The sequence below is a fragment of the Scatophagus argus genome, chromosome 2 (assembly GCF_020382885.2).
Source record: "Scatophagus argus isolate fScaArg1 chromosome 2, fScaArg1.pri, whole genome shotgun sequence".
NCBI lineage: Eukaryota > Metazoa > Chordata > Actinopteri > Scatophagidae > Scatophagus > Scatophagus argus.
Window position 1 is genome coordinate 630,998 of NC_058494.1, and position 15,894 is coordinate 646,891.

The following is a 15,894-nucleotide window of genomic DNA, read 5'->3' on the forward strand; positions in this document are numbered from 1 at the left end:
TGGCCTTGTGGTGGCTTGGGTGTGTTCCCGACCTGGACCAGCAGATAGCGCTGCTGGAATGTTTGTTCTGTTTTGGTCTGAGTTCTTCTTCGGTGAATAAAGTGTTGGGCGCTGAGTCAAGATGGTCTCGCTCCTTGTTTATAACTAATACACCTCACACTGTAGTTGATAATCTGAATTTATTTTTACTGTATTATTTTGCGGATTCAACGGCGGTTTAATTTGTAAATATGAATGATGATTTCAATACGCCAATATGTGACACTAAATAGAGAACTGATTTGTTCTTTTCTTCTCTAGTATTTTGCCCTCCAGCAGACCTATCAGGCAGTCGAAACGTACTCTCTGATCGTCAAATTGCGATCACTAAGATACTGACGTACACTACTCTAGTAAAGATTGAAGTTAAGGTTAGGCTTATTATGTCTGTGTTGTGATTGGTATACTCAGGTCCTTTGGAATGAGTTGGAGCTTGTCCTTGGAGGTAAAAGTCAGGGCAAAATGTTAACCACCTGAGCGCGGGAATTTACTTCCTGCTTCCTTGGGTTTGACGCAGTGGCGGGTTCAGTTTGCTGCCGCGTCCAACTATCACATCCAGTAGACACAACCAGAGAAAAGTAGGTAAACTCCGAGTTACTCCGATATTTGAACGACTATGGAAGAAAACCAGCCGCCGAGGCCTGATCATTTAAACAGGTAACTAGTTAGACTTTTTCTGTTATTAATGTCCAGTCGACAAGACAAACATCAACCGAGTAAAGAACACAAGCTGCTGGAATATGTTTGTCCACGCGCTACCCCCCCTGTTTTGTGTTTTATCTGTTTTCCACTCAATATTGCTGAAGCCTGAGTAAAGCTGTTCCATTTATCATTCAGTCAACTCCGTGTATTACATTTAACATGACGCCAAGTGAGGCAAGCATTTTTCTCCTGCCCTGTCTAGCTTGTAAAAACAATGAATTAAGTATTTGTGTTTGAACTGAGATTTTAATGTTTAAGTGCCGACAGTATACTTTGTAAATGCAGTACTTTGGGATCAACATGTTTGACAGTGTATAGACTAAACAGTTTAGTGCTTGAATGACGACAACAGTCATTGATAAATAATAATGTTACGTGTTGTTTGTTTGTTTGTTGTTGGGTTCAGTGTTTAATTTTTACAGCAATACAAACAATGGTGCTTATTTTAGGTCTTTTAAATGGCCTATGTTGATGCAGGAGCATGGTTTTTACTTTCAGGTTAAATCAGAAGTTGAAGAGAACTTATTTCTTAACATGGCTTGTGCACAAACTCAAGAACAGAAAGGAGATTTTTCTAAAATTAAATTGCAGCCTTTTACTATGGTGCTTATAAGAGGTGCAGACTGTAAGTTATTAAGTACATGCTTTTACTGAGTATAATGTACAAGAATTGAAACAGGAAATTGCATAGGTGTGCAAACAGGAAATTTCTGCTCATAATGAGCTCTGATTTAAGAAAATTAAAAGCAGTTTTTAATTGCTTACAGTATTTATCTTGTCTCATGTGTCACAAAACTTAACATCTCTCTCTATAGCGGCATAACCAGAAAGAGAGAGGACTACCTGGAATGGCCAGAATACTTTATGGCTGTCGCCTTTCTGTCAGCCCAAAGGAGCAAAGACCCAAACTCACAGGTATGTGTTTTTGCGTGTTTATTTTGGTTGCATAACTTTTATGACTTGCCCTCATGTTCATCCACATTGACAGCACTGTTGCTGCATTCACCATGTCTCTGTGCGCCATCTAATCGGCTATCACAGTCACAGGTTGCTTTCAACTTATCTGTCATTTTGACAAACAGGGTCATAAAAATGTCCTCCTGATTTATTATTACCCATCATTTTAATTTTAACATGTTCAAGGATTCAAGAAACTTTATTGTCATAACAGCTCACGAGGGGGGCTACAGGGCATGGCTGGAGTTCAGTAGTCTGACAGCTTTGGGGAAGAAGCTGTTCCTGAGAAAGTAAATGTTAATGATAATGAGACATAACCTATTTGTTAGCATTTAATATTCAAAAACAACTCACAGTCATATACAGCACAAACTTAGAAATGAGACATTTATAAGGCATGGCGATAAAAGACGAATGGTGCGGGTGAATGTTTTTGGAGACTACTGTACTGTATTTTGGTCTTTTTGGTCTATTTTCTTCCTTCTCTTCTGTCTATGTCAGTGTTTGGCAAGCATAGCGTGGACAGGGACTGCATGATACATCCAGGTCTACCTTTTAAACTCTGACATTTACATCACTTAGAATAGCATAGTGCATTGGGGCAATGACAAAAACTTCACTCATATGCACCCCACAAACTCAGAAATATGTACGTTTAATGGCCATCAAGGTCATTTTAAGTGTGCTTCATAAAATTCAATTCAATTCAGTTTATTTAAATAGCACCAAATCACAACAAAAGTTGTCCCATCACATGTTCCAATTAGAGCAGGTCTAGACCAGACTCTTTAATTTGATTTTTGGAGAGACCCAAGAACACCCCATGATCAAGCACTTGGCGACAGTGGCGAGGAAAGACTTCCTTTTAGAAGACAGAGCAGACCCCAGGGGTACATAGACAGAGTCATTCCTCTATGTACCGACTATGGGCGGGGTGGTTCTCCCTACGGGCCGAAATCGAACTGATAGGATAGTGATTCTCAACATCACATAAAAAAAGAATACATGAATGTTACAGCAGTTCATTATAATTTTCATTACTATAATTTTCTTATAACTTGTGAAATGTTAAAATCATATTGAGGTGGTAGCAAAAAGTGGAACTAAACAGTTGAGATTTTGTTTTGCTTATCTTTTTAGTAATGTCATTTCTCATGTTGCAAATTGCTTTCCTGCCTGTACAACATCCATTGCACGTCTGCCCGTCCTGGGTGAGGGATCCCTCCTCTGTTGCTCACCCTGAGGTTTCTTCCATTTTTTCCTGTTAAAGGTTTTTCTGGGAGTTTTTCCTTAGTCGATGTGAGGGTCGAAGGGCAGAGGATGTTGCTGATGTTACAGTGGCTTGCGAAACTATTTGGCCCCCTTGAACTTTGTGACCTTTTGACACATTTCAGGCTTCAAACATAAAGATATAAAACTGTAATTTTTTGTGAAGAAACAACAACAAGTGGGACACAATCATGAAGTGGAACAAAATTTATTGGATATTTTTAACTTTTTTAACAAATAAAAAATGAAAAATTGGGTGTGCAAAATCATTCAGCCCCATTGAGTTAATACTTTGTAGCGCCACCTTTTGCTGCGATTACAGCTGCAAGTCGCTTGGGGTATGTCTCTATCAGTTTTGCACATCGAGAAACTGATATTTTTGCCCATTCCTCCTTGCAAAACAGCTCGAGCTCAGTGAGGTTGGATGGAGAGCGTTTGTGAACAGCAGTTTTCAGTTCTTTCCACAGATTCTCAATTGGATTGAGGTCTGGACTTTGACTTGGCCATTCTAACACCTTGATATGTTTTTTGGTGAACCATTCCATTGATCATTGTCTTGTTGGAAGACAAATCTCCGTCCCAGTCTCAGGTCTTTTGCGGACTCCATCAGGTTTTCTTCCAGAATGGTCCTGTATTTGGCTCCATCCATCTTCCCATCAATTTTAACCATCTTCCCTGTCCCTGCTGAAGAAAAGCAGGCCCAAACCATGATGCTGCCACCACCATGTTTGACAGTGGGGATGGTGTGTTGAGGGTGATGAGCTGTGCTGCTTTTACGCCAAACATAACGTCTTGCATTGTTGCCAAAAAGTTCGATTTTGGTCTCATCTGACCAGAGCACCTTCTTCCACATGTTTGGTGTGTCTCCCAGGTGGCTTGTGGCAAACTTTAAACGACACTTTTTATGGATATCTTTAAGAAATGGCTTCCTTCTTGCCACTCTTCCATAAAGGCCAGATTTGTGCAGTATACGACTGATTGTTGTCCTATGGACAGATTCTCCCACCTCAGCTGTAGACCTCTGCAGTTCATCCAGAGTGATCATGGGCCTCTTGGCTGCATCTCTGATCAGTCTTCTCCTTGTATGAGCTGAAAGTTTAGGGGGACGGCCAGATCTTGGTAGATTTGCAGTGGTCTGATACTCCTTCCATTTCAATATTATTGCTTGCACAGTGCTCCTTGGGATGTTTAAAGCTTGGGAAATCTTTTTGTATCCAAATCCAGCTTTAAACTTCTCCACAACAGTATCTCGGACCTGCCTGGTGTGTTCCTTGTTCTTCATGATGCTCTCTGCGCTTTAAACAGACCTCTGAGACTATCACAGTGCAGGTGCATTTATACAGAGACTTGATTACACACAGGTGGATTCCATTTATCATCGTTAGTCATTTAGGTCAACATTGAATCATTCAGAGATCCTCACTGAACTTCTGGACAGAGTTTGCTGCACTGAAAGTAAAGGGGCTGAATAATTTTGCACGCCCAATTTTTCGTTTTTTTATTTGTTAAAAAAGTTTAAAATATCCAATAAAGTGTGTTCCACTTCATGATTGTGTCCCACTTGTTGTTGATTCTTCACAAGAAATTACAGTTTTATATCTTTATGTTTGAAGCCTGAAATGTGTCAAAAGGTCACAAAGTTCAAGGGGGCCAAATAGTTTCGCAAGCCACTGTATGTTAAGCCCTTTGAGACAAACTGCTTGTAAAAATGGGCTATACAAATAAAGTTGACTTGACTTGACTTGACTTACAGATGAATAACAATAGAGTACTGGAATGACAATGACAGTATTAACAATAATAATTTCAGTAGTAGTAATAGTACTAATAATAATAAAGTACAAATATAACAGGTGGTCATAACAGTCGTCAGTGCAAGAAGGACAATGGCAGGCATTAATACTGAAAACACCCAAACTGTGAAAGAACACATAGAATTATGTATTAAACAAAAAAGACAACAACCCAAAATATGTTTTATATTTTAGATTGTCCAAAGTAGCCGCATTTAGCTTTGATGACAGCTTTGTACATTTCATGACATTCTTTCATCAGATTCACAACATTGTCACCTGGAATGGTTTTCAGTGCACAGGTGCACCTTGTCAAGATTTAATTTGTGCCATTTCTTGACTTCTTAATGTGCTTTAGGCCATCAATTGTCTTGTGCAGAGGAAGGGTCGTTACAGAGTCAGTAGCCCTATTAGTGCTCCTACAGCTACTGTACAAATCCATATTATGGTAAGAAATACTCAATAAAATCTCAAGAACTTTGAATGCAGTGCGGTTGCCAAATCCATCAACTGTCAAGGACTGTCCCAGAAAAAGAAAACCAAGAGCTACCTCTGCTGCAGAGGATAAGTTTATTAGCCAAAATGTGAGATTTTTGGTTCTAACTGCCATTTCATTGTTAGATGTAGAGAGGATGAACGGATGGTTCCTGAGTGTGTGGGTCCTACTATGAAGCATAGAGGAGGGGGTGTGATGGTGTGGGGGTGCTTTGCTGGTGACACTGTTGTGACTTAGTCAATATTGAAAGCACACTTAAGCAACATGCCATCCCATCTGGTTTGTGCTTAGTGGAACCATCATTTGGTTTCCAACAGGACAGTGATCCTAAACACACCTCTAGGTTATGTAAGGGCTACTTATCCAAGAAGGAGAGTGATGGAGTGCTACATCAGATGACCTGGCCTGTACAATCGCCCAATCTAAATCCAGTTGAGACAGTCTGGGATGAGTTAGACTAGAGAGTGAAGGAAAATCAGCCAACAAGCACTCAGTACCTCTGAGAACTCCTTCAAGATTGTTGGAAAACCATTCCAGGTGACTGCCTCATGAGGCTGACTGAGAAAATGCCAAGAGTGTGCAAAGCTGTCATCAAAGCAAAAGGTGGCTACTTTGAAGAATTGAAAATAGAAAACATATTCGGGGTTTATTTAAACACATTTTTGTTGACTACATAATTCCATATTTGTTCTGTCATAATTTCAATGTATATACCATGTTGAAAATAACAATAAAGAAAAACCATTGAATAAGAGGGTGTATCCAGACTTTTGACTGGTAGTGTAGGTAGCACTGTTCTAGTCTGAACACTCAAAGCGCTTTACAACCCCAGCCAGCATTTATCTATTCACATGAACACTTCGACACCATCAGGAGCAATTAGAATGAATTATTTGATAGTATTCGAAATCTACAGCAAGACTAAACTGCATAAATTCTCTTCCTCTCTGCAGGTGGGAGCATGTATCGTGAATGAAGAGAATAAGATAGTTGGCATTGGCTACAATGGTATGCCCAATGGCTGTGATGATGACCTCCTGCCATGGTCCAGGTCTGCTAACGACTGGCTTGACACTAAATACCCTTATGGTGAGAATACATGCATAGTTTTGGATAGTCTGATTCCAGAAAAAAAATAAACCAGAGAGTAGAGTTTGATTGAGGAAAATGTTCATATACAACAAAGAAACAAAGTGGTTTCATATGCCACAGCAATGAATTTCATAGTATTGGAATTGTGGAATTCAAATTTAAATCTAATTTGTGTGCCCAGTTCATTAGTTGTCCACACTATGCTGCTGAGTTCTCCTTATGTCTCAAGTACTAAAGTTTGGCCTGTAGAAGACAAATAATGAAGAAATCTCTCAGATTTTCTCTACTGATACAATGCTTTCACACTACACTTCTGAATTTTCTTCATGCTCTCATATGTTCTCACATACAATACATAGTCTTTCAGAATTCCAGTTATAACAACTTGTCATGTTTGTCCTTTGTAATTTATGATGTTTATTGCATGTATGTTTCTCTCTCTCTCTCTCTCTTTCATCCTCTCTGTCCTGTCTACCTCTTCTTCCCCCCCTTCACCCAGCCGACTATCAGGTTGGTGGTTCCCCCTTGTAAGCAGGGTCCTGCTCAAAGTTTCTTCCTGTTAAAAGGGAGTTTTCCTTGCCACTGTCTGCTTGCTCGGGGGTTCAGGCTCTGGGTTTCTGTAAAGCACCTAGAGACAATTTTGATTGTATGTGGTGATATATAAATAAAATTTAATTGAATTTGACTTTATTTTTCTATCTATTTCACTTTTTTCTCTCTGTTTCTCCTTTCTGACTTATTGCTCAGTTTATGATGCAAATAATTTATCTGCATCTTGACTTTTGTTATTAAATGAACTGACAGATACATAGGAGATCAGTCCAGTTACAAAATATTTCCTCATATTAACTGAGACATAAGCTATAGATTAAAAAAAAAAACATTTAAAGTGACCCTTAGATGCTGCAGTGTTTACAGTCCCCAACATTAATGTGAATCAAACAAGCAATTTACTGATGCTTTTACCTTTTCCTGAGTCTTACTCTTAGTGGGGGTTAAAATGTTCTCTGAGGGTGGTGCAAGAACACGGCTATAGCCACTTTCACACAACAGTTCATGCAGGTATTTCTGTGTGAAATCTAATGATGTGGCAGTGTTAGTTGATGCTGAAGACCTCTTTAGTTGATGTCTCATTTCTGCTTGAGACTATTAGTCACTAGCAAAAAAATATATACATATATATATGTGTGTGTGTTTATGTGTGTATATATATATAATATATATATATTTTTTTTATCTATTTCTCAAGTGTCATAGAAAACACCATCCTTGGAACCACATTTTACTGTATTTTAAGCCTGCTTGTCTCCAAAAGTTGTTTATAGCTGCATGTTTTCACTGATTTTTTTTAAATCATTATTATTATTATTGTCCTTTTTGACAGCTACGTAGCCTCGCTTAAACTTAATAGACATAAAACTTGAGTGTCTCTCACTCTTTCCCACAGTGTGCCATGCAGAGTTGAATGCCATCATGAATAAGAACAGTGCTGATGTGAAAGGGTGCACCATGTATGTGGCTTTATTCCCTTGCAACGAGTGTGCCAAGCTCATCATCCAGGCAGGTGGGTGTGGACAGTAACAACACACACACACACACAGTTATTCTCCAGTCAACTGGAACTGTTGGTAACATAAAAAAAATTGAGGCTGTGAATGATCTGTAAATTATCAATCTTTAAAGTTAAATCTATGTATCTCTCTCTATATGCTATATGTATATAATATATATATATATATATATATATATATATATATTCACTGCTCAGAAAATAAAGGGAGCACTAAAATAACACATCCTAGATCTGAATGAATGAAACATTCTTATTAAATACTTTGTTCTTTACATAGTTGCATGTGCTGACAACAAAATCACACAAAAATGATCAATGGAAATCAAGTTTATTAACCCATGGAGGTCTGGATTTGGAGTCACACTCAAAATTAAAGTGGAAAAACACACTACAGGCTGGTCTAACTTTGATGTTATGTCCTTAAAACAAGTTAAAATGAGGCTCAGTAGTGTGTGTGGCCTCCGCGTGCCTGTATGACCTCCCTACAACGCCTGGGCTTGCTCCCGATGAGGTGGTGGATGATCTCCTGAGGAATCTCCTCCCAGACCTGGACTAAAGTATCCGCCGACTCCTGGACAGTCTGTGGTGCAACGTGGCATTGGTGGATGGAGCCAGACATGATGTCCCAGATGTGCTCAATTGGATTCAGGCCTGAGGAACAGGTGGGCCAGTCCATAGCGTTAGTGCTTTCGTCTTGCAGGAACTGCTGACACACTCCAGCCACATAAGGTCTAGTATTGTCTTGTGTTAGGAGGAACCCAGGGCCAACTGCACCAGCATAAGCTCTCACAAGGAGTCTGAGGATCTCATCTCTGTATCTAATGGCAGTCAGGCTACCTCTGGCGAGCACATGGAGGGCTGTGCACCCCCCCAAAGAAATGCCATCCCACACCATTACTGACCCACTGCCAAACTGGTCATGCTGGAGGATGTTGCAGGCAGCAGAACGTTCTCCACGGCGTCTCCAGACTCTGTCATGTCTGTCACATGTGCTGAATGTGAACCTGCTTTCATCTGTGAAGACCACAGGGCGCCAGTGGCGAATTTGCCAGTCTTGGTGTTCTTTGGCAAATGCCAAACATCCTGCCCGGTGCTTACAGCCTGGGCTGTAAGCACAACCCCCACCTGTGGACGTCGGGTCTTCATACCACCCTCATGGAGTCTGTTTCTGACCATTTGAGCAGACACATGCACATTTGTGGCCTGCTGGAGGTCATTTTGCAGGGCTCTGGCAGTGCTCCTCCTGTTCCTCCTTGCACAAAGGTGGAGATAGCGGTCCTGCTGCTGGGTTGTTGCCCTCCTACAGCCTCCTTCACGTCTCCTGATGTACTGGCCTCCATGCTCTGGACACTGCGCTTACCTTCTGGCCACAGCTCGCATTGATGTGCCATCCTGGATGAGCTGCACTACCTGAGCCACTTGTGTGAGTCTGTCTTATACTTCCACTAGTGTGAAAGCACCACCAGCATTCAAAAGTGACCGAAACATCAGCCAGAAAGCATAGGAACTGAGAAGTGGTCTGCGGTCACCACCTGCCGAACCACTCCTTTATTGGGGGTGTCTTGCTAATTGCCTATAATTTCCACCTGTTGTCTATTCCATTTGCACAACAGCATGTGAAACTGATTGTCAATCATTGTTGCTTCCTAAGTGGACATTTAATTTCACAGAAGTGTGATTGATGTGAAGTGTTCCCTTTATCTTTTTTGAGACGTGTATATATACATATATATATATATATGTGTGTGTGTGTGTGTGTTTGTGTACATATTGCACTTCAACTCTTCCATCTTTTTCATCTTGTTCTCTCTTCTTGCTTGAACTGTGATTCACTTCCCTGGGTTTAAGCACATCTTAAAAATAATGGTCTTAATTTTGCATCCCTGACCTTGGTGTCCCTTCATTATCCCTTGCACCCTCTGTCCAGGTATTAGGGAGGTGGTCTATCTTTCTGACAAGTACAGTGACACACCAGGGATGGTTGCTTCCAAACGGCTGCTCAGCATTGCAGGCATACTATACAGGTGAGCAACTACTTTTTCTGTGGCATGCAAGAAAAAAATAAAACTGTTACTTTCTTTCCATAAAGGACATTTTCAACTGATATTGGGACTGATATTTTTGTGATAGTGTTGTAATTGACCTATTTTTTGCTGTTGAAAATATAAAAAATAATACTAAATAACGTAAAATGCTGTACACACTTTTTGCTCCCGGGACCTGAGTTCTAATTTCGTACCATAAACATGTGAATGTGAGCTGGTATGACAATAAAGTTCCTTGAATCCTAATAGAAGGCTAACCAAATTGATCAAAAAGGGTCAAAGATGCATGTAAACAGACCTCCTCAAGAGTCACAGTCTGGTCTGTTCACATAGGCTTGAGCATGGCACCACCTGCCTGTTTTTTTGGGGGGAATGGTGTCCTGCTTGGTTGTGTGAGCCATGCTGTGACCCCTTCCAGCTAATTTCTTTCATGGTGACTGTATAAAAAAAGATTAAAGTTGATAGTGAAGGTTGTCTTTTCCAGAGGAGGTGAAAAATTTTTTTATACTGATTTATACTGACTGTTTGCCTGAATTGCCAAGAGAGTATTGCCGTGTATAAGAAATGTAAAGAGACCCCACCAGACCATACATTCTGATGCATAAGACAAACTATCGGGGAGTGTCTGTGCTGAAAAGGTAAAGCAATTCAAAGTTGTCTTTGCCTCACAACAGTTCTTTTTCTTTCCAAATGAAAGTAACACCAAAACAAGCTACAAAGTGGCCATGCTAATTGCTAAACATGGCAGACCTATTACAGAGGGTGAGTTTATGACAGACTATGTCATAAAAATTTTGGCAAACATTTGCACTGAGAAGAAGTGTTTCCTAATGTTTGCCTGACTGGTAACACAGTAATACAGAGAACTGATAATTTTAAAACTGATGTACAGGGCCCATGACCCTGACATTTAAGCAGTATAGAAAATGAATGAATGAATGATGTAAAGGGGAGTGGATTTTGAATTTTAATTTATTGTTATTTATTGTTTAGAGAGCAGTTGACAATGACATTAGTGTAACAGAACAGCTTGACCTCCAAATTTGGAAGGCCAAACCGGAGTAACAGATTTATTCTTTTCTGGTTTTTCAGTGGTTTTATGATATGAAGCTGCTATGGAGTTAAGTTAGAATTCTTACTGACCATCATTACCGATGGCACACCAACCATGCCAGGCGAACAACATGGATTATCCACACTGATTTGAAACAAAGTCAGTGAAGAAAGAGGCAATGTTATTAAACTCCACTGTGTAATTCACAAGCAAGTTCTCTGTGCAAAACATGTCAACTTTGATTATGTTATGAAACCAGTGGTTTCTGCCCAAACCAAGGCCTTTGGAACAAAGCTGTAACTTTTCCAAAGACACTTATCACTAATGGAGCCCAGCATTAAAGGAGCCACATTAAGCTGGTTTCAGTCCTATTTATTCGATCAGTCTCAGTTTGTTCATTTAACAAGGAATCCCCTATACGGACAAAAGTTAGTTACAGAGTTCCACAAGGATCTGTGCTTGAAATAATACTGTCTGCCTTATATATGCTTGCTGTTGGTGACAGTATTAGGAAACAGTCCATAAATATTAATTGTTATGCAGATGACAGACAATTATACTTATCAATGAAACCATATCAGTGAACTAATCTTCAGACATGCCTTTAAGGCATACAAACCTGGATAACTTGCAATTTTCTACTTCTAAATTTGGACAAAACTGAAGTTATTGTGCTGTGTCCTAAACATCTTAGATACAAATTATCTAATGATATAGCAACTCTGGATGGCATTTCCTTGGCCTCCAGCCCAATCATAAGAATCTGTGAGTTATCTTTGATCAAGATATGTCCTTTAACTCTCCCATGATGCGCTGAGCTTCTCTCTCCTCTCCCTCTCGTTCTGTACACAGTCTTTTTGCTTTCTGGCAGGTTCCATGAATTGTAGTTATACCTCCTGCTGTGGTCCTGCTTGACACCGACCGATCATTATTATTATTGCCTATGGTTCCTATGAATTACAATAAATTACATCTCATAGTGCAATACAGTAATTTTTTTACTGCTGATTATTTAAAGATTGGCCTCTAAAAGGCAGTTTTTTCTTGCCACTGTTGCCTGCTCATGAGGGAATGTTGGGTCTCTCTCTATTAAAAAGTAGTATATATCTCTAGTAGGTCTAGAGATAACTTTTGTTGTGATTTGGCACTATACAAAAAATTTAATTGAACTGAAATTGCTGTTACATATTTTTGATAAGTAATGAAAGATAAGACAGAACTATTGGTGAGTTCAGGAGCAGTTTTTTGTAGGAGAGAATAACTCTTTGGTTTTGCACTTTGTAACTTAGCAAACATTGTACATATAAAAAGGAAAAAAAAATTCACCCATGCATCCCATGCTTATGTCTATGTTGTTTTTTCCTGTGTGTTTTAACAGGCAGTTCAAGCCCAAGAGGAATGAGATTGTCATTGATTTTAATTCCATTAACCGCTCTGGAATGCTGAACAGCCTAACCAAGTAAAAACAAACGGCTCACCTTGGGGAACAACCGAATGAATGGAGGAAGCAGTGGAAGGGACTTTAATTCCTGTTTTCTCCTTGCCACCCTGTTTGTCTAAAGGACAACTCAAGGATAGTTTGACTTTGGAGTTATTTGATATTTTGATTAATCAAGACACTTAAGATAATTTACTTTGATGCTTTGCCCCTTGTGGCTGACTCTGGCAGAAGGTCTTTAGATGGTACTTCCACAGGTTTTTTTTTCTTTCAATTTCCCTTTGGGTTTAGGAATACACAACAACACACTTCTGACTGTTTAAAACCTTATGTATTGTGAAACAGTCTTTCCCCTTGAAAGGTTTAAGGTTCCAGGCTAAAGTAGATGTACCTTGATATTCAGTTCATTTGGCCTTTCACATTCACAGTGGAAGCTACCCAGTAAATTAGTCTTGTTGTATACATGTTTGTACCCCTTAACCTCATTTTTACACAATATATATACAGTATGTTACTGTGATGTTACTATGTGCACATGAAATTTTTAATATATACCCTGTAGATATGGATCTTGGTTTCAATAACCGTTCTACCATTGTGTTGGGTGAGGTGTTGCTTTCTTCAGTTCGTGATGCAAAGTTTCTGTAACTGCTGTTTCTGTATGTTGACTTGACTTGGACTATGTATTTTAAGCTTCCTTCACAGTACCAAGAGAGAGACATCTAAAAATGTGCATTTACCATGTTGTCTTTGAAAACTAACTGCCATTAAGCTGACAACAGTTTATACTTTTGTTGTTGTACTGTTTAATATGCAACACATGAAAGCTATTCATAAATTCATAACTTACTAGGCGTTGGCATGTGTGCTCTCACATACATGATTGAGAAAACCTTTTCAGGTCAGTCTTTTATCAGTTTTCTGGTTGGACATGTTTTTTCATTATTAACTTTGAAAGTCTAAACACACCATTTAAGCTACAACAACTGAAATGAGGAAGTACCTATATTAATGAAAATGTTACACATTTCTGCTGAAGTGTCAGAGAACTTCAACAAAGTGGTTACCCAGGCTTTATAAAAGAAAACCATACATTATTTTGATCAAATAAGGAAACATTTCCTGTTAGTTCAGGGTTTTTATGCCTGTGCATCAAATTTTCTTACTTAAAGTTAATAAAACATGATGTATAAATAAAGTTGAGGTCTTTGTCCATATGCTACAAATTAATACACACAGTCATTGCTGGACTGTATGAAAAAGCAGTCTTGATCAATTTTGGGTTTGTAAACTGAATTATATCATTAATCATCTTGGGAGGTTCAACTTGGTTGTAAGTTAAGTTGTGATTATGGATTTAAGTTTTAGGTATTCCATAAATTAGTGTCTCTTAACTCCATTAGGGCTTTGACATATATGAACTAATTAATGTAGAAAAGGTGATCAAAGTGTGAACTTTTTCCCATGTATACACTGTGTGCACAATTATTGATGAGTATTTTGACCATATCATTATTTTTATGAAGAATCAAGAATCAGCTTTATTGACACTATATATATTTTTACACACACTGAATTTGTCTTTTGCATTTGACCCATCCTTAGTTGAACACACACATGCAACACCCAGCAAATTACATGCAGTGAAACACACACAGGAGCAGTGGGCACCATCAAGCGCCCGGGGAGCATATTGGGGGTTAAGTGCCTTGCTCAAGGGCACATCAGCTGGTTAATGGAGTGGGGGGGGGCATTTTTGGCATTAATCACTCCACCACACCCAAATTTTTCCTACCCGTCCGGTAGGGGAATCAAACCAGTGACCCTCCGATCACAAACCGCTTCTCCAACCTCTAGGCCACGGCTGCTCCTTTTTTATCCAACTCCGGCTTGGCGCATGTTCACAGAACCATCAAACGTTTTGTTGCAAATAGTCAACAGGGTCACAAGAAAATTGTTGAGAAAAAAAGACACAAATTAACTGCCAAAGATCTGTGAAGAATCAAACGTGAAGCTACCAGGAACCCATTATCCTCCAATGCTGTCAGAACTGCAACCTACCTGGATTGCCCAGACGTACAAGTTGTTCAGTGCTCAGACACATGGCCAAGCTAAGGAAGGTTGAAACCCGACCACCTCTGAATAAGACACATAAGTTGAAACGTCAAGACTGGGCAAAGAAATATCTGAAAACAAATTTTTCAAAGGTTTTAGGAACTGGTGAGTTTGAGGTTATACAAAAAAAATAAGGATTTATTAATAAAATACAATTTTACAGCAAATACTCCAGTACTAAAATCACTCACTGGGGGAAAGACAAAAGAAGCCAAACAGGGCTGAGACCTACTGGGACTGGAGGGTCCAAAAGAACAGGGATTCCAGGGACACCACACGTGAAGCAATTAAAAGTAAAAGAAGAAATCAACCAAGTGCAGAGCAATACAATAAGGGACACCACCACCTGGACACCGATCCACCACCGTAGGCTCAGCACCTGAATGGAGGACCACCAGTTAGGGAAATAATAAACAAAATAATCTCCAATAACAAAATGAAAATCGACAATTTCACCTACAAAATATATGGTACTTAAATATAATGGCAAATTAAACCCATTCCAAAGGAAATACAACCCACAATAAACCCGAAACACACACAAAAAAGAAAAAAAAGGATCAAATGTACAAAGTAATCAAAACTAATCAGAGTAAACCAAACCAATGATTACACACACAAGGAAAAAAAAACAAAAGTAAAATAAATTCCCACACTGTTCTCTGTCACATACGGACGCACAAACACACGTACTTAAAATACGGCAACACCAGCAAAACCAGGAACCGTAGTGTCAGGTCACCGCTTCGACTTGGTGGCAAAGAAAGTCTCACAAACCCGCTAAACGGCCGGGTCAGGCCAGGCAATCAGTCACCGCGTCGGCCCGTGCGTGCTCACCATCTGGACGACAGAGGGGAAAGCAAGAGACGGCAAGCAGAGGCCAGGTTGACCGTGGCAACACCACAGTCTTTTGTCTGTATATACAGTTGTATGAAAAAGTATCTGAACCTTTTGGAAATCCTAACATTCCTACATAAAATCACCATCAAATGTGATCTGATCTTTGTCAAAATCACACAGATGAAAAAACAGTGTCTGCTTTAACTAAAACCACCCAATCATTTATAGGTTTTCATATTTTAAGGAGAATAGCATGCAAACAATAACAGAAGGGGGAGGAATAAGTAACTGAACCCTCTGCCTAAGGAGACTTAAAGGGCAATTGAAACCAATTTTTACCAAACTATTGAAGTCAGGTGTGTGCCCAATCACTGATGAGTTGCTTAAAGCTGCCCTGCCCACTATAAAAAACACACCTGGTAAGAATTGTCTTGATGAGAAGCATTGTCTGATGTGCACCATGGTTCGCTCAAAAGAGCTG

General features: G+C 39.5%; 1 protein-coding gene across 1 annotated transcript; it reads left to right on the forward strand.

The window, feature by feature from the left end:
- The first annotated feature begins 301 nt into the window (after positions 1-301).
- On the forward strand, positions 302-13,656 carry dctd (dCMP deaminase). Its single transcript, XM_046399677.1, has 6 exons — positions 302-696; positions 1,557-1,656; positions 6,210-6,345; positions 7,796-7,912; positions 9,849-9,945; positions 12,399-13,656. Exons 1-6 carry the CDS (start codon positions 656-658, stop codon positions 12,481-12,483), a joined length of 576 nt encoding a protein of 191 aa, XP_046255633.1. The 5' UTR covers positions 302-655; the 3' UTR covers positions 12,484-13,656.
- Positions 13,657-15,894: the final 2,238 nt, after the last annotated feature.